The sequence below is a fragment of the Zootoca vivipara genome, chromosome 1, assembly GCF_963506605.1.
Source record: "Zootoca vivipara chromosome 1, rZooViv1.1, whole genome shotgun sequence".
Taxonomy (NCBI): Eukaryota; Metazoa; Chordata; class Lepidosauria; order Squamata; family Lacertidae; genus Zootoca; species Zootoca vivipara.
Window position 1 is genome coordinate 73,276,824 of NC_083276.1, and position 22,185 is coordinate 73,299,008.

General features: G+C 48.0%; 1 protein-coding gene across 2 annotated transcripts in view; it reads right to left on the minus strand.

Moving 5' to 3' along the window:
• Positions 1-21,095, minus strand: part of TSPAN32 (tetraspanin 32) — a 41,326-nt gene extending 20,231 nt beyond the window's left edge. For both annotated transcript variants that reach the window (XM_035121038.2, XM_035121019.2), the window contains exons 1-5: positions 18,577-21,095; positions 17,658-17,757; positions 15,656-15,776; positions 13,559-13,656; positions 8,511-8,585 (exon numbers count right to left, since the gene is read on the minus strand). In XM_035121038.2, coding sequence (XP_034976929.1) covers positions 8,511-8,585; positions 13,559-13,656; positions 15,656-15,776; positions 17,658-17,723 — 360 coding nt within the window. In that variant the 5' untranslated portion in view covers positions 17,724-17,757; positions 18,577-21,095. The remainder of the gene's footprint in view (positions 1-8,510; positions 8,586-13,558; positions 13,657-15,655; positions 15,777-17,657; positions 17,758-18,576) is intronic.
• Between the last annotated feature and the right edge of the window lie 1,090 nt (positions 21,096-22,185).

The window sequence follows — 22,185 nt, forward strand, 5'->3', positions numbered from 1 at the left end:
CCGGTGAGCACCCTCCTCATTCCCAGTGGCCGACTGCTGCTGCTAGACCTGCCCTACTATCTGACCTTCCTGGCCCCCAAAACCATCCCTTCAGCAGGTGAGTGCGCTGAAACTGTGTACATGCAGTCTGTTTTTATGTATGCAATTTATGGGCAGGGACAGTAGTTCAACACGGGCATCAGAAGAGGGTATCTGAGCCCCTCCAAAAACCAGCCTCTCGGGGAAGTATGCGGAAGATGCTGTGATCAAAAGCTCCCAAAAGTTATCTGAAGCTTCAGTAGTAAACATGACAGTTTTAATGACTGCAATGCTCAACCTTAGCTGGGTGGAAAGTGTATCTAGCTCTGCCTGCTGCCTCCTGGAAAACATTGCTCTCACTCTGCAAACTATAATCTACCCCCAAATTTGAGAACCACTGGTTTAAAAGACAAAGAAACACGAAAGTTACCCAAAAAACCCAAAGAATAAAGCCAAGCATAAACCACCAACAATGCAGAACTGATTTCCCGCAAATGTACTGTAATTGTTCCATTCGACTCACCTGTACCTGTATGGACAGGTAAATATAGGAGTGGAATATATCAGGTGAATCCACTGACCTTAGCTATCACCAACTGAGGAACAGCATTATTGAATGCAGTTGGCTTTAAGGCGTAACTTTCTTATCCCTAGATAAATGGAGCGCTTCATAATCTATTAAGTTAGAGTGCTTTCTGATAATTAATTCCCTTGTGGCAGAACACTGCTTGTATAGGCCAAAACAGACACTATTAGATACTCAAGCAAAGGCTTACAAAAAGCTCTTCCATATTAGCAGCTGTCAGCGAGAGATGGATTATTAGCTGGGATGCCAGATCATCTGTTTGCTTGTTGTTTCAATATTCAGCAATGCCATGTGCTTTCCATCTGGACTGCCACTAGAATCGAGCACAACAGCTCTGAAGGCAATATCTCATTCATTACAGTATTTCAGAAGCTTCTGTAGACTCGCCAGGGATTAATCACAGCACAATGACAGACTGTCCATCGGAGATCCCAGTGCAGTAAGAAGTAGACACACCTATTTGGGGGCGGTCAAAGGATCATACTTTTGCTCAAGCATTTGAAAGGGAGGAGGGCCTCATTGTTGTCTAATGGAAGATGCAGGTGATTCCTGATATTTAGATGATTTGTTCACCTGATTAGCCTATTTCTAGGAGAGTGGAGCTTGAAGCACCTCGCTCCTTCCACTGGCTGCTTTCCCCTACAAGTCCTCTTGCCCTAGTTCTGAGTCAAGAATCCAAGCATTTTGAGCGACAACTCTCTGTTAGTGGAACCTGCTTTTTATATGTGTGGGGTCCCCGCATTTGCCCAGTGTCACAGTGGCCGGAGTGGACTACTTCAGAGTAACGACGCTACGCAGCTCTGCATTTTATTCTTTTATTGGTGCTGCGTATTTACAGTGCTTAAGTCATTGCTATTTACACGGAGTGATGTGGTCAGTCGGTTTCAGAACCTCCTAATGGCTTTTGGCGCGTCTTTCTCCAACACAAAAGCTTTGGCAGACCCATCCTCTTTCCCCTCCTCTTTCTGCGTAATTCCGGAGTTGGGGGGATGGGTCTCCCGCCCTTATTAGCCCCTTCCTGTCCCACCTGGGACCCTGGCTCCTCTACCTTGCCTGAGCCTCGGACACGACTTCCTGCTTCCCCACTGGAATCGGAACTCTCTCTGCTTCCCCCTGTGCTCGGGGATTGGCTTGAACTCAGGAGGGGAGGGACTTCACGATATCCCCTGTCCCTCACATCCACCCCCCTCCCAAGCTCTCCTTCACCCCTCCCCAGGTCCCCCCCAGGTGTCGGTGACGACTGGAAGCCTAAGAACTCAGTGCTTTCCGAGCCCGTTGGTGTGAACACCTCCCCCCAGTCCTGCAAGCCCCCCCCTTCCGCCTGGGAGGACTGGAATCCCAAAAAGTCTGTGGCGTCAGAGCTGGTGGGGGTAAAAATGTTCTGCCAATCTGCTCCTTCCTCTGACTGGGTGGATCTCGGTGACACCCATACCTCATCCTCCGGTTCTTCAAACTCCGCTTCCCAGCGCCATGGTGAACTGCTCTCCCGTGCTTCCTCCCCCTCCCCCTCCCTTTCCATGTGCCAGGGCTTGGGTCTATGGGGAAAGAGGGCGTGAAATTCTTCTACCAGGAATTCCTCCTGTATCTGAGTGGCTGGGACCCATTCATTCTGGGACGGTGGAGCATCCTCCCATGCCATGAGGTACTCCAGTCCCCCCACCCCCCACCTTGAATCCAGGATGGCTGTGGCCTCATTGAGTTGCTCCCTGCCTTCCCTCTCCCCCCCTCCCTCAGGGGTTTGTTCGCTGTCTCGGAGCCTGCTGCTTTCCCTGTACGGCGACAGCAGCGATCTATGAAACACTGGGTGCACCCTCATGTCCTCTGGCAGTGCCAGCCTGTATGCCACCGGGTTGACCTGTTGCGTGACCGTGAAGGGGCCCAACCTTCTGGGCGCCAGCTTTTTGCATCGCCCTCTGATGGGAAGGCCCTCCGAGGACAACCAAACTTTGTCCCCCACCCTAATGACCTCCCCCGGTCGCCTGTGGCGATCTGCCCCCCTCTTGTACGCTTCCTTGGCTCTCTCCAAGTGTTCTCTGAGCTGCTGGTGCACCGTCTCCAGTTCCTCTGCCCAATCCTCAGCCTGTGGGCCCTCCTCCTCCTCCTCCCCCTCCCTCTCAGGGAAAGATCTGAGGTCACGCCCGTAATTGGCCTTAAAGGGCGACACCCCTGTGGAGACGTGCACCGCATTGTTGTAGGCAAATTCTGCCAGTGGCAGGCGATCCACCCAGTCCGTTTGCCTCTGGCTGACGTAACATCTCAGGTACTGCTGCAGAATGGCGTTGACCCTCTCCGCCTGTCCATTGGTCTGCGGGTGTCTAGCCGTCGACAAGCTGACCTCCACCTGCAGGAGGTTCATGAGCCGCCGCCAGAACCTGGAAACAAATTGGCGGCCACGATCCGAAATAACCCTTAAGGGTAATCCATGCAGTCTGAATACGTGATCCACAAACAGTTTGGCTGTCTCTTCTGCAGAGACCGCCCTGGCACACGGTATAAAATGGCACATTTTGGACATGAGGTCCACCACCACCAACACTGCGGTCTTGCCCCTGGAAGAAGGCAGATCTGTGATGAAGTCCATAGACACCACTTCCCACGGCCTGTGTGGCGTGGCTAAGGGCTCCAGCAATCCCGGTGGCGCTGCTCTGACCACCTTTGCCCGCTGGCAGGTGTCACAGCCCCTTACATAGTCTCGAACATCTTCCCGCACCGCTGGCCACCAGAAGTGTCTCATGACTAGGTGAGTGGTTTTGTCCCTCCCAAAATGACCCGCCGTTGGGTTGTCGTGCATCTGCTTGAGGACCGTACGTCTAAGCTGGGTGGTGGGCAGGTACAGTGCACCCTTGTAGAAAAGCAGCCCCCTGCGTTCTGCAAAGTCTTTTGCCTGCTCCCCCCCCCTCTCAGTTCTCTGCAGATGCGGTTGGCAAATTCATCCGCTGCCGTCAGTGCTGTGAGTTCTGCCTCGCTCACCACTGCTGCTCCGCAGGACCATGCTGACGGGGGGAAAATGTGCCTGGGTGCCGGTGGCGCCTCCTCCTCCATGTACTCTGGCTTGCGGGAGAGGGCATCCGCCCTGACATTCTGCTCTCCCGGGATGTAGTGTATGGAGAAGTTGAAGTTCGAGAAGAACTCTGCCCACCGTATCTGCCGCTGGTTGAGCACCCTGGCAGTTCTCCAGAACTCCAGGTTCTTGTGGTCTGTGCACACCTGGATGGGGTGCTTGGCGCCCACCAGGAAGTGTCTCCAGTGCTGGAACGCAGCGTGGATCGCAAGAAGTTCCCGATCAAACACTGTGTAGTTTCGCTCTGGCTGGGTCAACTTCCTGGAGAAGAAGGCACAGGGTCTCCACTCTCTGTTGGCGTCCAGTTGCAACAAAATGGCGCCCACAGCTTTATCAGAAGCATCTGTCTCCACGCGTAGGGGCGCGTCCTGAACCACGTGGAACAGGTTCTGGTCTGAGGCGAACACCCTCTTGAGGCTTTCGAACGCTGCTTGCGCCTCTGGTGTCCACCTGAACTTCTGCTTGCCTCTCAGGCAGTCAGTGATGGGAGCCGTAACGCGAGAGAAGTTCTTGATGAATTTCCTGTAGAAGTTGGCGAAGCCTAGTAGGCGTTGGGCATCTTTGCGCGTCCGGGGGCTGTGCCAGTCCAGGATGGCCTGCACCTTGTCCTTGTCCATCGCCAGCCCCTTGTCTGACAGCTTGTAGCCCAGGAAGTCCACCTCCTTGGTGTGAAACTTGCACTTCTCCAGCTTCACATACAGGTGGTTCTCCTTCAGGCGCTGCAACACCTCCCTGACATCTTTCACATGCTGCACTGGGTCATTGGAGTAAATAAGGATGTCATCCAGGAAGACCAAGCATTTCCTGAAGAGGAGGGACCCCAGGACGTGGTGCATGAAGGCCTGGAAGCATGCTGAGCCCCCTTGCAACCCGAAGGGCATCACCAGATATTCAAAAGAGCCCAGAGGCGTGAACATCGTGGTTTTCCATTCATCGCCTTCCCGGATTCTGATCAAGTTGTACGCCCCCCTCAGGTCTAGCTTGGTGAAAATCTTGCCCCTGCGTGCCGCTGTCAGGAGATCATCCACTCTGGGCATGGGGAAAGCCACTGGCTCTGTCACTGAATTCAGCCGTCTAAAATCCACCACAAGACGGCGCTGTTGCGTGTCTTTCTTGTCCACCCAGAAGACCGGGCTGCCCCCTGCTGCCTTGCTTTCTCTGATGAACCCCCGCTTGAGGTTCTTGTCGATGAAAGCGCGCAGATCCTCCAGTTCCTGGTCTGACATGGCGAACAGCTTGGCTGGGGGTATAGTTGCCCCTGGCACCAGGTTGATCTGGCAGTCAAAAGGCCTGTGTGGGGGTAGGTGGTCGGACTCCGCTTCGCTGAAGACCTCCTGCAGGTCCCAGTACGGCTTGGGTATCGCCTCACCCCCTTTGACGTGCATGGTGGCCACCGTGGCTATCGGAGGCCCCTCCCCTGGTTGGTGCTGCATGCAATTTTCCAGGCAAAAGTCCGATCCAAAAGTGATGCACCTCTGGTGCCAACTTATGGAGGGGTCATGGCGCGCCAGCCAGCTCATGCCCAAGACGATGGGGGGTCTGAGATGGTTGTGACGTTGAATGCCAGTGTCTCTGAGTGCCTTCCCACCGTCATTCTCATGGGGGGGGTTTGATGAGTGATGGCCCCTCCCAGCAGCTCTCTGCCGTCAATGGTTGCCACGTGCAGGGGAAAATCCAGCTGCAGAAGCTGGATCTGGTGCTCTTCTGCAAAGTTTCTCGAGAAGAAGTTGGCTGAGACACCACTGTCAATTAGGGCGAGGACCGTCAGGGGATAGCCATTTGGGAGCGTGAGCGTCACTTCTAGAACCACTCCTGCTCTGGGAGGGGTGGGCTGGCTCTGCTCCTCTCTGTGCGGGTGGGTGGGCTGGGGCTGTTGTCTGCTGACTGTGCCTGGCTGCTGCCCCTTGTCTCCTGCAGCCAGGCTTTCCCGTTTCCCTGCTGTGGTGCTGCGTCAGTGGGGGAGGGCACAACCGTTCCCGCCTTTCCTTGCCACTCCCTGCGATGTGGGCAGTCTCTGACGAGATGCTGGGGGGAGTTGCAGAGAAAGCAATTCCCACCCCTTCCCTCCTTGCGTCTTGGCGCCGCTGGGGTCTGAAAAGCCCGCACGCGCGCGCGCTATCAATCTGCATGGGTTCCTGGTCCTGACTGGCCCCAGGCGTGGCTTGAAAGGGTTGTTGGGGGAGTGGCTTCTCCTGCGACCGTGGGAACCAAGCCCGCTTTGCGCGCGTTGCTTGCTTGTCGCTCCACCGGGATTCCTGTCTCACCCCCACCGCCAGAGCCGCTTTGCTCAGCTGATCCATATTACTGGGCTTTGGACCTCTCGAGAGCTCATCCTTCACCTCCTCATGCAACCCCAAGTAGAACGCCGCTTGCATTGGGGGTGACTCTAGTTCCCACCCCAATCTGTGCACCAGCATGGTGAATTTCGCCCAATACGCGCGAACTGTCATATTTCCTTGGCGTAAATTATGAAGTTCCTCCTTAGTCTGGTCCATATGACTATCGGACGAATACATCGTTTTCAAACCTTCTAGAAATAGTTTGACATTCTTCATGCAAGGATTCTTTGTTGCAATTAACGGTCTTAGCCACTCCCTGGCTGCCCCGGTAAGGTGCTCCACAATAAACGCTACCCTGTGCTCATCATCAGGGAACTCATCGTGGTGCAGCTCAAGAGCATACACAATCTCAGTCTCAAAGCCCTGATATTCCTTCGGGTCTCCATTGAACTTGCTTACTAGCGTCCCGGCTCTCCTTCCTGGCAGCACTTGGACGTGGGGTGCCCCTCCCGCCTTGTTTTTCTCTGCATCCAGCTTGTTTTGGAGGTCTACCGCCACCGCCCTTAATTCCTGCTCTCTTTCCTGTAGCGCTCTCACCTGTTCCGCAAGTTGTAGCCGGTCGTCCTGGACCTTCTTAGTCTCTTCTTTAGCTGCCTTCAATTCCCCCTGCGCCTGCAGCTACAGCTGCTGCAGTTCTTGCTGGGCTTGCTCCGCGATCTGCCGCCATCTCTCCGCCTCTGACACGCTCATCCCGGCAACTCCAAAGTAGCCCAAAAAGGATTAGGAGGTTGCTGTCACAGTGGCCGGAGTGGACTACTTCAGAGTAACGACGCTACGCAGCTCTGCATTTTATTCTTTTATTGGTGCTGCGTATTTACAGTGCTTAAGTCATTGCTATTTACACGGAGTGATGTGGTCAGTCGGTTTCAGAACCTCCTAATGGCTTTTGGCGCGTCTTTCTCCAACACAAAAGCTTTGGCAGACCCATCCTCTTTCCCCTCCTCTTTCTGCGTAATTCCGGAGTTGGGGGGATGGGTCTCCCGCCCTTATTAGCCCCTTCCTGTCCCACCTGGGACCCTGGCTCCTCTACCTTGCCTGAGCCTCGGACACGACTTCCTGCTTCCCCACTGGAATCGGAACTCTCTCTGCTTCCCCCTGTGCTCGGGGATTGGCTTGAACTCAGGAGGGGAGGGACTTCGCGATATCCCCTGTCCCTCACACCCAGCTTTTTGTCTCATGTAATGTTGACTGACCAGATGCAACTTCCAGTTCCCCAGCCCACATTCCAAAAATGGCACATGCCATCTAGTATCGAACAATTGCCTTTCAAAAAATTCAGTTTCAATGTTTGTTTTTAATACCCCTCAGCCAACTTCTTGTTACCATGCAGAAGTGGAGATGGCTACATGCCATCAGCATCTTAATAGGTCCATGCTTCTGAAGCCGTGGATGGTCTCTCCCAGTGGCTTGGCATTGTGTCAGCATACCATGGCACATAGCAGGTTGCTAAGTATTTTTCCTGCACGCAGATCCTGCATTTATAAAGCATTCCTGCAGCAACATTATAATTCTAAGCCAGTTTTTTTAAAATAAGCGTTTACAGGCAATGACAGCATACATGCAGAGCTTTATTGGATCCTGTCTTCTGCTATGAACACATGGACATGCAGCTTGCTACTTAGCAACACATTAAAAGCATGAGTAATCCTAGATCTGTCATGCTTTAGGCAGCCAATTGTGGCAAGGAACATGGATCTAGAGATCTATTTTAGTATCGCCACCAATCCTATTTTAGTACTGAACCAGAAAGGTGATTGTGAACCACTGATTTGTGACCTATTTCTTTCTGAACTATTTATTAGCACAAGATATGTGTTGATACTCTTTCAAAAGATGCATTTGAATTGTCAGTTTCAGCCACATCCGATAACACTCTCATTCTACATGTTTGCTTGGAAGTGAGTCCCAGGAGTTTTCAATGAGATTCACTATCAAGCAAATATACTTTAGGATTGCACTCTGCTGAAAGGAAAGAACTTGCCAGTTATCTGGCTATGGGATCAGACTGCCAACACACAACAGAGAGCTCCCAGCACTTCTGTCTAAGGATGCAATTTCACTACAGTGGAAGCATGGGTAGCTATGTGATTTGAAGCAGCTGAAGCAAGCATATTTAACCTTTTTGGACTCAGTGCTTTACACGCAGCAAGTAGCCTTTGAGAAAAGAAAAACATAGCTCTGATCTAGAGATGTACAGGCTAAAATTCACCAGTGGAAGATTATTATTTTTTAGTTCCCCTCCACCCTCTCCCATTGGTCACTGATTCTGATACTCAGGGGTTGGTGGACAATGAGGACTGCTGGATATGGGCCACTGTTTTAGGCTGCTCAAGTGGTATTGCAGCTGACATGCCTTCTCTCCTCCAGGCACCTCCTAATCCTGAGGTGGCTCTCAAGGTGCTGCAGGATTACAAACCCCATCATCTTTCATTTTGAGACAACCAATATTGCTGTGTTTTAGCCATGTAGCACTTTCCCTGCCGTTTCATCACGAAGCTGTACTTACCACAATACCGTTAGTAATTGACCAATACGTGGCCTTTACCGATGCACAGAAAACCACTCCGAAACAGAAAAAAACCTAAAGAGAAACAGAAGGCAATTAGAATAGATCGTACAGTTGGAAGGGACTCTGAGGATCATCTAGGCCAAACCCCTGCAATGCACAAATACGTAGTTGTGGAGAATGAACCTGGGACCTTGGTGTTATCAACATAGATCTAACCAACTGAGCTGTGGTGCTGCGATTGAGGTTTCCACTACTGCAGTTTCACACAGCTATTCCTACATCTATGAAGCAGGAGGTTCAGTGCTCATAGCATCTCTGCTGGCTCGACAGAATGCAAACTGCTACTATAAAGAGCAGCTGCAATGCCTACTGACAGCTGCACAAATGAAGCAAGACCAAAATATATGAGGCTTGCTGGCTACCGGTAGTAAATCCCAGCGCACACATATGAAGCAACAATCTTGCTCACCTACCGTATTTTTCGTTCCATAAGACACACTTTTTTCCTCCTAAAAAGTAAGCAGAAATGTCTGTGCGTCTTATGGGGCAAATGTGTGGTCCCTGGAGCCGAATTGCCCAGGGGCTAAAGGCAGATCGTGCTTTTTCTTTTTCTTTTAAGAAAGAGCTAAAGGCTAACAAGAGGGAAAGAGAAAGGAACAGCTGATTGCAAGAGATCGAGGAGGGAGATAAGAGGGCTAGCTTCGGCCCCTCCTGGCCCCTTGCCTAGGCCTCAATTGTTGTCTGCAGAGGGAGACATGTGACTGGCTGATTAGATGATCTGTCTGGAAACTGTAGAAATGGGTCCCTTTCCTAGAGAAGTTGCAGAACTGTGAGTTGAACCCCATAAAAACAGGATTTTTCCCTTTGCAAGGAAACTCAGCAACTTTGAGCTGATCCTAAAAAATGGAGCTTTTCAAAAAAGATGCACAACTCTGAGCTGACACCCCCCCAAAAGAACGGGGCTTTCCCCATGTGCAAAAAAGCTTCACAACTTGAGCTGATCCTAAAAAAAAATGGAGCTTTCCCCCTTTGCAAAAGAAGCTTCCTCAAATATTTAATGGGGGGGGCAAAGACACCTAGGCTGCTATGCCTAGGACAATTCAAGAAAGCAAAATATTTTTTTTTCTTGTTTTCCTCCTCTAAAAACTAGGTGCGTCCTATGGTCAGGTGCGTCCTATGGAGCGAAAAATACAGTGCCTTGCCCTTCAGTCGGTGGCCTTCCCCATGCCTGCTGCGTGCTCTACAACAGGAGATGCCAATGTGGTGTGCTTCAGATGTTTTGGGCTACATCCCCCATCTGTCTGGGGCAAATGGGAGGGCACCACCTTGGCAATCTGCTCCACAAAGCGTATCACCCATTCCACCTTTCCCCGTTTTTGTTCCCTGACTTTCTATGCTACCCTATCACACCCCTACCTCCTCTTTCCCACCTTTCTCATGCCACCTCTTTCTGTCCCTCTACCTTCTCTCTCATCATTGCCAAGCTCAACCCTGTTCAGCCCCTGTCCTCTTTCCCCTTCACATATAATCCCATCCAGCGCCAACCTGCCTCTTCCCTCATGCGTGTGGTGCACCCGGAAGGCTTCACTGCACAGGAGTCAAGAGAACATTGTTTACCGGATCAGCAAAATGCAACGTATTTAAACTAATTGACTCTACAAGTCGAAATGGTGAACACCATTCAGTGCAGAAAAATGTGGTTAGTCTGAGGTGTGTGTGTTTTCAGAGGAACTATGCGCCCTCTAGTGGTATAACAGCAAATGTCATGTCCAGCAATATGGGCCTGATTTTCTTTCCCCCCACAAAGATTTGTGATCATCTGTTTATACAGCACCATCGGTGAGAATCGTGCTGTGCAGAGGAACATAAACAGAAAGAAGAGAAGGAGAGAGGAATATGCAGGCATACACACACAGAGCAGCCTGTTGAAGAGGAGGACTAAGGGTTTAAGTTAATGAATGGGGAACCCATGGCTCTCTAGATGTTGTTGGGCTCCATCTCCCATCAGTCCCAGACAGCATGAAAAACAGTCAAGGATGATGGGAGTTGTAGTCCAATGGCATCTGGAGGGACACATGTCCCCCATTCCCAGTTTCCTGGAAGAAGTAGGTCAGGCATAGGCAAACTGAGCCCTCCAGATGTTTTGGGACTACAACTCCCATCATCCCTGACCACTGGTCCTGTTAGCTAGGGATCATGGGAGTTGTGTTGTTGTTGTTTTGTTGTTTAGTCGTGTCCGACTCTTCGTGACCCCATGGACCATAGCACGCCAGGCACTCCTGTCTTGCACTGCCTCCCGCAGTTTGGTCAAACTCATGTTCGTAGCTTCGAGAACACTGTCCAACCATCTTGTTCTCTGTTGTCCCCTTCTCCTAGTGCCCTCAATCTTTCCCAACATCAGGGTCTTTTCCAAGGATTCTTCTCTTCTCATGAGGTGGCCAAAGTATTGGAGCCTCAGCTTCACGATCTGTCCTTCCAGGGAGCACTCAGGGCCGATTTCCTTAAGAATGGATAGGTTTGATCTTCTTGCAGTCCATGGGACTCTCAAGAGTCTCCTCCAGCACCATAATTCAAAAGCATCAATTCTTCGGCGATCAGCCTTCTTTATGGTCCAGCTCTCACTTCCATACATCACTACTGGGAAAACCATAGCTTTAACTATACGGACCTTTGTCGGCAAGGCAAGGGAGTTGTAGTCCCAAAAAATCTGGAGGGCAGAGTTTGCCTATGCCTGAAGTAGGTTTCGATTTGGGAACAGAGAAAGGTGGCACCATGTTGGCGTTTGGGGAGAATGTTCCAGCTACTAAGAGTCTGTGGTGTATTTACACTAGTGATAACCAAGGTGGGTTGGTGGGTCTGAAGCACACCTTGGGGAAAAAAACCAGCTACCGGGTTAGATGCATCCAAGTCGCTATGACTGTGGAAATAGAAGGGCCCTCTATGACACTGATTCCCCTCACTCTGCCCACATAGGACAGTGACAACATCTGGGCAAAGAGGAGAGAGGGAATCTAGGAGGTGGTATTAACTGAGCTCTCCTGTGGCTGCAAAGACGGTGCTAGCTTATTCTTCAGAGACATGCCAGAACATTTAGGCTACACAAAGTGGCTTTAGTGCCCTTGTGCAGCAAGCCTGCTTTTTTAAAAAAAGCAACCTCAAATCTTTTGCAGGAAGGAAAGTGATGGGGGTCATGGGGAAGTTAGCACAAAACAAGGAAGGTGCTGGGAAATGCACTGGAGAGGGTGCAGTAGCAATTGATTGGTGTGACATGGCACAACCTTCCTTCAAACAAAGTAGAATGAATGCTCAGCAAACAGGCAATTGGGAAGCAATGCAATAAAGTTTCTATTTCCACCACCACCCCTGGCTCAAGTAACCTGGGGCCAAGACATCAACAGTGTTAGTCATTCCTAACTCTGCAAGCCAGAGTTACTCAGTTTATATTTACTAACACAGTCCTTTGGACAATGCTGAATGAAAGAAGTGAACATGCTCCAATTAACTAACATTTCAGGTGCATTTGGATATTCCACTGCAGAGGGGGGGAAAACAATGGACTCAATAACATTCAGGACTTTCCCTGTCCTTCTGCTCTGAGAAAAGCAAAAGACAAATGCTTTCTCCACTCAGACAGCAGGCACCAACACTTTCTGAAAATCAAATTATATTAGGCCTACTTTACTACTGGTTGCTTGCCATCATCTGAGGGCAGATTTCTATACGTAATATTTTTCCTTCACAGAGGAAGTGGACAGGAACGGGCAGGTACAGTGTGCAGGGATGGGGGACTGGAATTCCACTACAATGGCTTTGTTCTTCCTCTAATGCCAGGGGTGGAATGCCTCTGAAGGCCAGTTGCCGGGAATCACAAATGATGTAGCGGCGGTAACAGCAAGTTCCACTCTGCAAGATCACGTGAGAGTTTGGCGAGATCTCGCGAGATCTTGCCGGAAGTGGCAGGGCACCGCTTCTTGGGCTTCTCCCATGTGATACGGTTGCCTCACCCTGCCTCATGGGCGGGCTGGCCCTGCTTAGGTTAATTCCATCCCAAGCCCAATCTCTGGGTACCCTCCCCTTGCTGTGCTATGCAAGCTTGAAAGTGCTACATACATGCCTATCGGGTTGTGAGATGGAAGTTCCACTCGTGTGCTGCTTTGGAGGCGCTAGATGTGAGAAACAGCAGCACAGCGTATCAGGCCAGCGTATCTCTTTGCATGAGATGGCCTCTGTATCTTGCTCTGTTATGTATATCAGAGGCTGCGCTGGGCCATTCCTGATATCAGATTGTCTTAGGGTATGTGAAAACGGGTAGCAGGCATATCTCCAATTGTCCAGTTTCACTGATAACACTCCTATCTGGTGCAACACACTTGTGCTGATAAAGCCAATGTTACAAAATTACAGGCTATGTCTCCTGTGCACAATTTAAAATCCTTATATATCGTTGGGGCAGTTAATGAAAACTGAAGGGCTTAACTTTTCATAGCTCCTTACAGTTAGGCACTAGAAAACAGAATGGAAGATCAGCTATTCAGTTTAGAAGAATTCCTTTACATCCAAGTCTCAAAAATCTAGTCTATTACATACACACACACACTTAAGCCAACTTAAGAGAACAATGATAGACCCCAGAACCAGGGAAAGACTGGATCAAGTCTATGGTCTTTCGATCCAAAGCTGTGACTAATGGAGAAGGAAGAGCTGTTGGGATGTTAATATCATGTGCCTTTTCATCCTACGCCCAGGTTGTATATATGTGTAAATAAAACCATAAATCCTAAGGACACCACAGTCTCCACTGACCTATATTCCAAGCAAACTAAGCCCTGGGTAAGCACTGGAATCTCTTGCTGTTCAGAGTCTGGGGTGCACGCAACACTTTCAATGAGTTGCAGGGTAAGCAGCTTTCAGCATCTCTTACTCCGTAAGAGCACAAGAAGACGCCTGTTGAAACAGACCTAAGGCCTGCCTAGTCCACCACCCTGTTCCCAACAGCATGAGGGGACCCAGTCCCCAGTTCAGATCCATGCTGTGCCCCTACTTACCGCTGCCATGGCACTCTCCAGTTCTCTCACCGTGGCAACAACACTCAGTAGGGCAGCGACGATCAGAAGGATGCTCAGGCATATCCCAGCATAAAAAACTGAGGAAAGGGAGATGTACAAGTGAGTAGGCCAAAATATCGTCAATGTAAGACGTTCTACACTCAATTCTGACTATCCAGTTGTAGGCAGTTATCTTCCCAAAGATGAAATCTACATTACAGCAAGACTTCCCCTCAACCAACATGTTGTAAGCAAGGCTGTTCTGCAACCAGGGAGTTTTGCTCCCATGCACCATGTTCTAATTTGCAACCTATTTTCCCAAGGAGCCGGATTCTAGCAGTTATATGAAGGAACTGTTTGGTATTTTTCCCCCCTTGAAAACAATAGTGTCCTGCCTTTGTGCTTAAGAAACAAACTCTCAGGGCTGCTTACAATAATCTCAGTTAAGTGAGGCAAGGAAGCCAGGAGGTTGCCAGTGCAATTATCAATTTTCCAGTGAAGAGATGGAAATTTAGTTGTCACCATCCTATGGTCTTAAGCAGAGGAACACTGATGCTCAAACATGATATATGGAAGGGGACACTCCAGAGGTGCTACCATCCCCAATTTTCTGTGTACAAGACACCTCATACCCCATGTCTACCTCTCACCACACATGGCTTTCTTTCGTTTTAGAGTCCTCAGGACTGTTGAAGTTGGGTTTTTTGTTTTCTCAAAAGTTTACAAGCATACAAATACCAAACACAGAACTCACAAATAATCCAATACAGTTATACATTTGAAACCCCCCCCCCAACTTTTGTGGTTTCTTCTTTAATTTTAGTTTTTTATACTGCATTTCCCACATTACTCCCCTTTTAAGTTCTTCTTCTCTTTTTTAACTGCTTGTTTTAGGTTAACCCTTCTCCCGTGCAGCCATTTTGATGTTATGGCCTATATCGCAAGTTACAAACTTGCAACTATAAAAACGGCCTCGGCAAAAAATATATACAGTGGTGCCTCGCTAGACGAAATTAATTCGTTCCACGGGTCTTTTCTTATAGCGAAAAATTTGTCTAGCGAATCCCATAGGAATGCACTGAATTTTTTTTTACTTTTTTTGCCCATAGGAACGCATTAATTGAATTTCAATGCATTCCTATGGGAAACCGCGATTCGCTAGACGAATTTTCCGTAAAACGCATTCGTCTAGCGAGGTAACCTCCGCTCGAAAAATCCTTTCGTTAAGCAGAAATTTCGTTAAGCAGGGCATTCGTTAAGCGAGGCACCACTGTATATATAGGATCTAGAATTCCACGTCAGGAAAATAAAGCCTAGGGCAGTGTTTCTCAACCTTTTTTGGGCCACGGCACACTTGTTCCGTGAAAAAAATCACGAGGCACACCACCATTAAAAAAGTTAAAAAAATTAACTCTGTGCCGCCCTATATTATAATTATGACTGTAAGAAACACTTGCCAAATATTGCTTTCCGGCGGGTTAGTTCTGTGTATTGGCGGCCGCCAGGCTCATTTGCACTGAGCTTTGGGAAAGAGGAGGAGAAATATTGCTTTCCGGTGGGAAAGTGATGGTTATTGGCGGCCGTCAGGCACGTGACAATACAAATCGCCCTTCTCGTCGCCGCACATCGCGGCACACCAGCCAGCGTCTCGCGGCACACTAGTGTGCCGCGGAACAGCGGTTGAGAAATGCTGGCCTAGGGGATGGATTCAACTAACCCATTCTGCTAGTGGAAGCCAACACAAGAATTCCTACTAGTACCATGGGGCTTCCCCTGCTCTCCCCCTCTACTCACCCCCAACCTTCCCCACATCTGTTCTGGAGGGTCAGCGGAACCCTCAGAACAACATGCAGGGCGAGGAGGTGGGGGTCCTCCCATCAGGCAAACAGAAATACTTATGCTAACAGAACCACTGTCTTGGTGCTTGAGTTCCATGCCAACGATTCCATTAAAGTTATGTAATAACCTAAATAACATGGGGGGAGGAGGAAGGGCAAGGCAACATGAACCCAAACAAACCCCCACTTAAGCAGCTAAACTGGCCAGTTTAAACTGTTTCTTACAACAAGATATAGAAATCTTGAATCCAGCACTTGCCTCCACGGTGAAGAAATGTTCTTTTGTAGAGGTTTGTCTCCAAAGAGACCTCACTGATGACCGTGAAGTGCTTCCCATAGTAGGTGATAATGGTCAGTATGGTGATGGAGACCCCAAGCACCTGAAAAGAGAGAGAGGAAATCAAGTGTGTGGGGGGGACAGAAGGGAAAGCACACAAGTCGGGCAGCAGCTATGACCTTTTGGCCCATTTTATATTATTCTGTATGTACGAGGTTTTAAAATTGGCTCTAAAGCCACTCTAGTGTATATAGTTTGGCCCTGGGGTGTGTGGTGCTCTCAGACACACTTTTGGTGCCTGCTAAGGTTCCTTGTTCCTCCTTTCAAAAGAAAAAAAATTAAAATGAGGGCATGGGTTGATATTCATTCATTCATTCATTCATTCATTCATTCATTCATTCATGGGTCTGTGTGGGTGTTCTGCCTGGTTGTGGGGTGGTGGTGGTGGTGCTCTGAGAATCTCCAGTTTTTCTTCTGTCAAATGGGTGTTTTGTGGTGCTTGTACCAGTTCATTTGATTTCCAAATGTGTCCCCAGGTCCCAAAAGCTTGAGGCTCCTAGTTTAGCCACTGCCAATTACTAAACTCCAAGAGGAAAGAATCCAATAATGAAATCTAAAAGCACTTGAAAATATTTTTTTAAAAAAAAATCAATGAGCTTTAATGCTTGATTTCTCTTTGAAACTTATGTGTGTCGTGATTGCTGCTTTTAGATTATATTAGTTGTTGTTGTTGTTGCTGCTGCTGCTGCTGCTGCTGCCCTGATGTTGTTGCTAATTTGTCTACATTGTAAGATGCTCTGGGTGGCCTGCGAGCAGAAGAGTGGATACAAATATTTAATCATCCTCATCCACATTATATAGTTTCCTTCGTACAATCAGAATAGAATCGATCAAACAGCATGTAAAAACACAGCAGCGTCCCAGATCAAAATAGGTTTACTTCAACAGCCAGCAATGTCTTGACTTGAGGTAAAAGAGAAATTGCAGAGAAAAGGAAAAGGAACCTTCAATTGCATCGCCTGAGGCGTCAGGTAAAGAGATGGGGGTCTGACTTCACGGTAGTCAAAGCTGGGGCTGTTCCCTTGGCTTGCCATCGCAGTATTACGGCAAGTGAAGGTGAAGGGCAACAAGGAGAGCACACTGGCCAGTTGAATAAAGCGAGAATGGGAAGTAGCTCTGATCGGCTGCCTTGCACAATTTCAGTCGCAGCTGCAGGCCTGTGAATCACCACGCTGACGCCAAAGTGAGCTAGGACAACAGAGGCAACTAATGGGACCCACCCCAGTCGACAGAAGGAAGACGAGCCCTTGAGGTGAAATAGGACCTCAACCCCCTGCAGCTTCTTAACTCTTAGTCCCCAACACAACTCACAGCAGAAGGCTTTGTGGAGAGGTGTGCTCTCTCCCCATCCAAGCTGCAGCCCTGTGGGGCAATTTTTATTGCACCAGTGACAAATTCTCAAATACTTCCACTAATGATATGAAATATAATATCTAAAAGAAGAAGGCAGAAGGTGAAGTTTTCAAGAAGTACTCTCTGTCCAAAACGAATGCCTTTCCAGAGCTTTATCTCCCAAGATATCAGAAACGAGGCTTAGCTACTTCAGAAACAGTTGATATCCTATCCTTTCAAAAAAAAATTAATAAAAAAGATAAATAATTTAAATGCATATTCACCGCACTAAATTAACTTTTCTTTCTTAGCAACTGTGTTAAGGCTGCAACATCTGCTGGTGGGATATTTCTCAAGGCCTTTTCTCACCACATTTAGAAAGACAAATGGAGAAACCACAAACCTACGGATAAGAGCCGGCAGTGCTGTAAAAGAGTGATAAGACCCCGAGACACATTGTTAAGTCCTGCAGTTTAACTACACGCTCCTGGTATCGGTTTTTAAAAATTACATTCCATTGTTTTCTTGATGAAATTAAATTCCAACATCCAATAACAAATTGCTGTTTTTTTCACCCTACACCATCTCTTACCATCACAAAGAAGCTGGCCACCAGCAGCTGACACTTCATAGCTCGGACCCAGTATCTCTGCCCCATGCCTTCCTCTTCTCGGCAGTTACTGGCAATCTTTCTGGTGGAGAAGTTGCAAAAGAGTCTCTGTTTAGAAAGGAGGTCTGACTTACAGGAGGTGCTTGCCCCACTGCATCTTGGGAAATGCAGTCCTAGTACTTACCAACTACCCCCTCATACTCGTACTGACTTTGTGCTTCTCCAAGAGTTTCATTTTAGTAACTCACAAAATGTAAAAAAGTTTCCCCGTGGACTATTTCCCCAAGGCTATTTATACATAGAGAGACATGGTATGTCTGTGCATACACGGCAAGCATTTTCACCCACTGTGGTGTAGTGGTTAGAGAGTTGGACTAGGAGCTGGGAGACCAGGGTTCCAATCTCCACTTGGCCATGAAGCTCACAAGGTGACCGTGGGCCAATGACTGCCTCTCAGCCTAACCCACCTCACAGATTGAATGAGAAGAGGTGACCCATGTACACCACCTTGAGGTCCTTGGAGGAAAAGGTGGGATAGAAATACAATCAACAAATAACACAAATCAAACCTAGTTTAAAAACGGAACCCCACAGGACCATGTTTATGCAGATACCAAGCATTGCAATGTCTGGGGGCACTATATGAATTGGCAAGAGGGTACCATTCTGGAGGAGGAAAGTCATGATAGATGTAGTGCAGGACATTTGCCAGAGTCTGAGTGATGACTCAAAATCTTATCTAGGAAGTTGGTCCACAGAAGAAGGAAAAACAGGCAGGTGGAGTAACACAGAGAACATGGGAAGAAGTAGAGGCAGAAGATCTTAAAGGGTGAGGCAGGGGCTACGCAAAGGCAGATAAGAAAGTTGCTTGTGTTTTTGTATTACAATATATTTTATTTACATTGACTTAAAATTTATTTTCTTCCTTCTCTCTATAGTGTCATCTTATACCATCTTTCAAGAGGAGGCTGTTTTGATATTTCAGGGAGTCCCACGATGCACGGTACAAACATTGGCAGCTGCAACGCAGTTTGGAAGTTGGGGGCCCTTTTTCTTGGTGGACCTGGGTAGGAACAGTGAACAGGATCAGTGCTGTTAGAGAGTCTCATTACTCATATGTGAATTTGGTAACAACAAAAGCTTAGAAGATTACTGTACACACAAACCCCTTCACTTTAAATATGTAACACCACCTTTGACTGCCCTCCATTTCCTCTCCGCAACTTAAACTTTTAGACCAGGCATGTCCAAAGTCTGTTTCAGCGGCCTAATCCAGCCCGCCAGTCGATTTAATCTGGCCCCTGTGGTAGTATATGTCCCGGGGGGAAATCCAAAGAAAAGGTCAGCCATTTCAATCCTAAAAAAAGTTCAGCAACTTCAATCCAAAAACAAAGCTCAACAACTTGGGTTGGCCCTCAGGCATGTTCACTTCATCAGATCTGGCCCTCTTTGAAAAAAGTTTGAGCACCCCGGTACTATAGAAGAAATCTGGGAGTCAATTCACTTTGTCCACTAGAGGACCTCAGAGACTAAAAGAAGCATTTTTTGTTTCCTCTGTTCAACTGCAGTAGTAGCTGTCCGAACAGGACCCTAAGCTAAGCTTATCAGAGGTCCTGTTTCCCGGGAACAGTCCCCGGATTTACCAATCAGTCCCCAGACAAAATCCATGGAAGTTGAAAAGTGTCCGCTGATTCATTGAAACAAAATCTGGTAACCTTACCTTAAGCTGCATTATCTTCATGGAACAGGGAAATGTGATGCATGGCGAGTTCTCCTCTATTTTGCTTTAAAATCCAAGCAAGAGAAAAACTGGTGTGTGTGTGTGTGTGTCATATTGCTTGTCTCATGTTTAAGGTTAGCATTGACAGCCACTGAAGGTCATATTCCGAGTTGAGGAACGACAAAAGACTGCAACATCTTCAGCACCTCTTTTGTAACCAGCTGAAAAGTGGCTATTTCTTGTCTTCTGCTCCACACTTCTGAGTGTATAGCTTTAAAGGCATACTGAATACAGTGGTACCTTGGTTTAAGTACACAATTGGTTCCGGAAGTCTGTACTTAACCTGAAGCGTACTTAACCTGAAGTGAACTTTCCCATGGAAAGTAATGGAAAGTGGATTAATCCGTTCCAGACGGGTCCGCGGAGTACTTAAACTGAAAGTACTCAAACCAAAGCGTACTTAAACCGAGGTATGACTGTATCAAGTTGGGTGGGAAGCTGCTGCATCAGTTAGCTTGGATTAATAGATCTCGTGTAAAATTTTGTACATGACCTCGAGATAATGGGAAGCCTACAGCAGCAGCAGCAGATCTTTGAGAAAAAGCCTTGTGGGGATGAAGTGGGAGGTTTCTTGGGATGATAACATCATTACCAGCAAGTAACCCTGCCTTCTGGCTGTGCTGTTGTTACCTCATCCTCTTTCTCTCCCTTTGTGATATGTGAGGCCAGCAGCGGAAAGGTAGGCATGAGATGGACCTTTATGCTAGAGCTCAGACTTGGAGAAACTTGGTTTTCCAATTTGTGCAAGCAAATCAGATGGCTGCTCAATGCACAGGGTATCTAGAAGCCGCCCAAACTGTTTTTGGATCTCAGTTGAATTAGAAGTTGCCTGAGAAGACGGGGAGGAGTTAATATATTTATTACGTAGAACAGTGGTTGCAAATTAGCGGACCCCCCTTTTCAAAAGCCAAGCCATAGACCCCTTACTTTTGAAATTTTTGATCTCTCCATGGTAGAGTTTGTTATGTGAACAATACCACAGACCACCAAATGGGAACCTCTGGCACAGATTGTATGCCTTCTATTGAGCTGGGGCATCAACAACTATTTGCGGAATGAGGTTTTAGTATAAATCAAGCTAAGAAGCTATAGGTGGTTCATTTGAGTCCTGGGTACAGTTGAATTCAATCTGACCCTCCCAGGGGGCTGGCCCACTGTTCCTCAGACCTTGTGGGGGGCCAGACTATATTTAGAAGGGGGAAAAATGTACGAATTCCTATGCCCCACAGATAACACAGAGATGCATTTTAAATAAAAGCACACATTCTACTCATTAAAAACACCAGGCAGGCCCCACAGATAACCCAGAGATGCATTTTAAATAAAAGCACACATTCTACTCATTAAAAACACCAGGCAGGCCCCACAGATAACCCAGAGATGCATTTTAAATAAAAGGACACATTCTACTCATGTAAAAACACGAATTCCCGGACCGTCTGCGGGCCGGATTTAGAAGGTGATTGGGCCAGATCCAGCCCCACAGGCCTTAATTTGCCTACCTATGCTTTATAGGCTCACCAGCAGCTCAAAGACTAAATCCCACCACTCTTTCCTGGATAAGAACTTTCCATTTCATGTAATATCACCCCTTCTCTCTTTTAGATCTGCTATGACACCACCACCAAGGATTTGAATCTTTGGGGCATTCTTTTGAGAACGGGATCAAAGCAAGCAAGGAGAAAAATAGTCTCAATGCCATTCAGATCTTCTTTTGCGTGTAAGATTGCAGACGGCCAAAGAAGCCGAGCATTGAAAATGCACTTCTCTTCCTGTAGAAACCGGTCTCCAAAGAGAACAGAAAATTACAGGGGGTGTTGGCGCTGCCTCCGTGCATTCAGAGTCTTTCACCTACTGGCTATAATATGGTTATGTGCACTTTGGAGTTTGCCTGTTAAAGAGAAGAAAAGCGGTGCCCTATAAATCACCGAGCCCCTTTACCCTCACCAAAACATACACTAACTAAATTAATTAGAGCAAGCTCCCCTTCACCATCACAATTACCTGGGAACAAAAAGCCCCCACAGCCCAAGCCTGCATTCTCTGGTGCCTCACAAGGATGCATTGTGAGAGCTGATTAACATGCATTAGCAGCTAGGCACAATCAAAGCTAAAATAAACTTTTAAACCCAGGCCTGTCTCCTTTTCAAGAAAGGAAGGAGCGGAAGGGGTTGCCGAGGCAAGGCGGGGAGAGCGGTTGGGTCTGCCAGGCTTAACATTCATGACGCGACGGCAGCAGTGAATGGAAACAAAGTTTGACTGTAGTTGGCTTAAAAGAAACCAAACCAAGAGAAAACCCCTACAAAACACCCCCCACTACCACACACACAAAACACAACCCCCTCAGTAACAGGGTGGGTGGGTGTGGGGGAGGAAAAGTTTTCAAGATGTGCCTTAGAAACCCAAACAGGGGCCCAGGCATTTTCAAATGAATTTAAATGAATAGGATGCTGAAGGAAATGGTGAGGAAAAACTCGCCCACCTTTAGAAAATGGTACATGTGAACAGAGCACAAAGAGGGACAAAGTATTCTCTTTCTCTCACGCCCATTAAAGGATGTGCATGCAGTCTCAGCACATGCAGACAGAGGACATCTGAAGTATGTGAAGGAACATTTAAGGTCATGCGAAACACCACAAAAGCCAGGAAATGTAAAGCTGCCCCAGTGACTTTGTAAGGTAGATGGACGGGTGGGCTTTTACAACTGAAACACACACACACACTGAAATT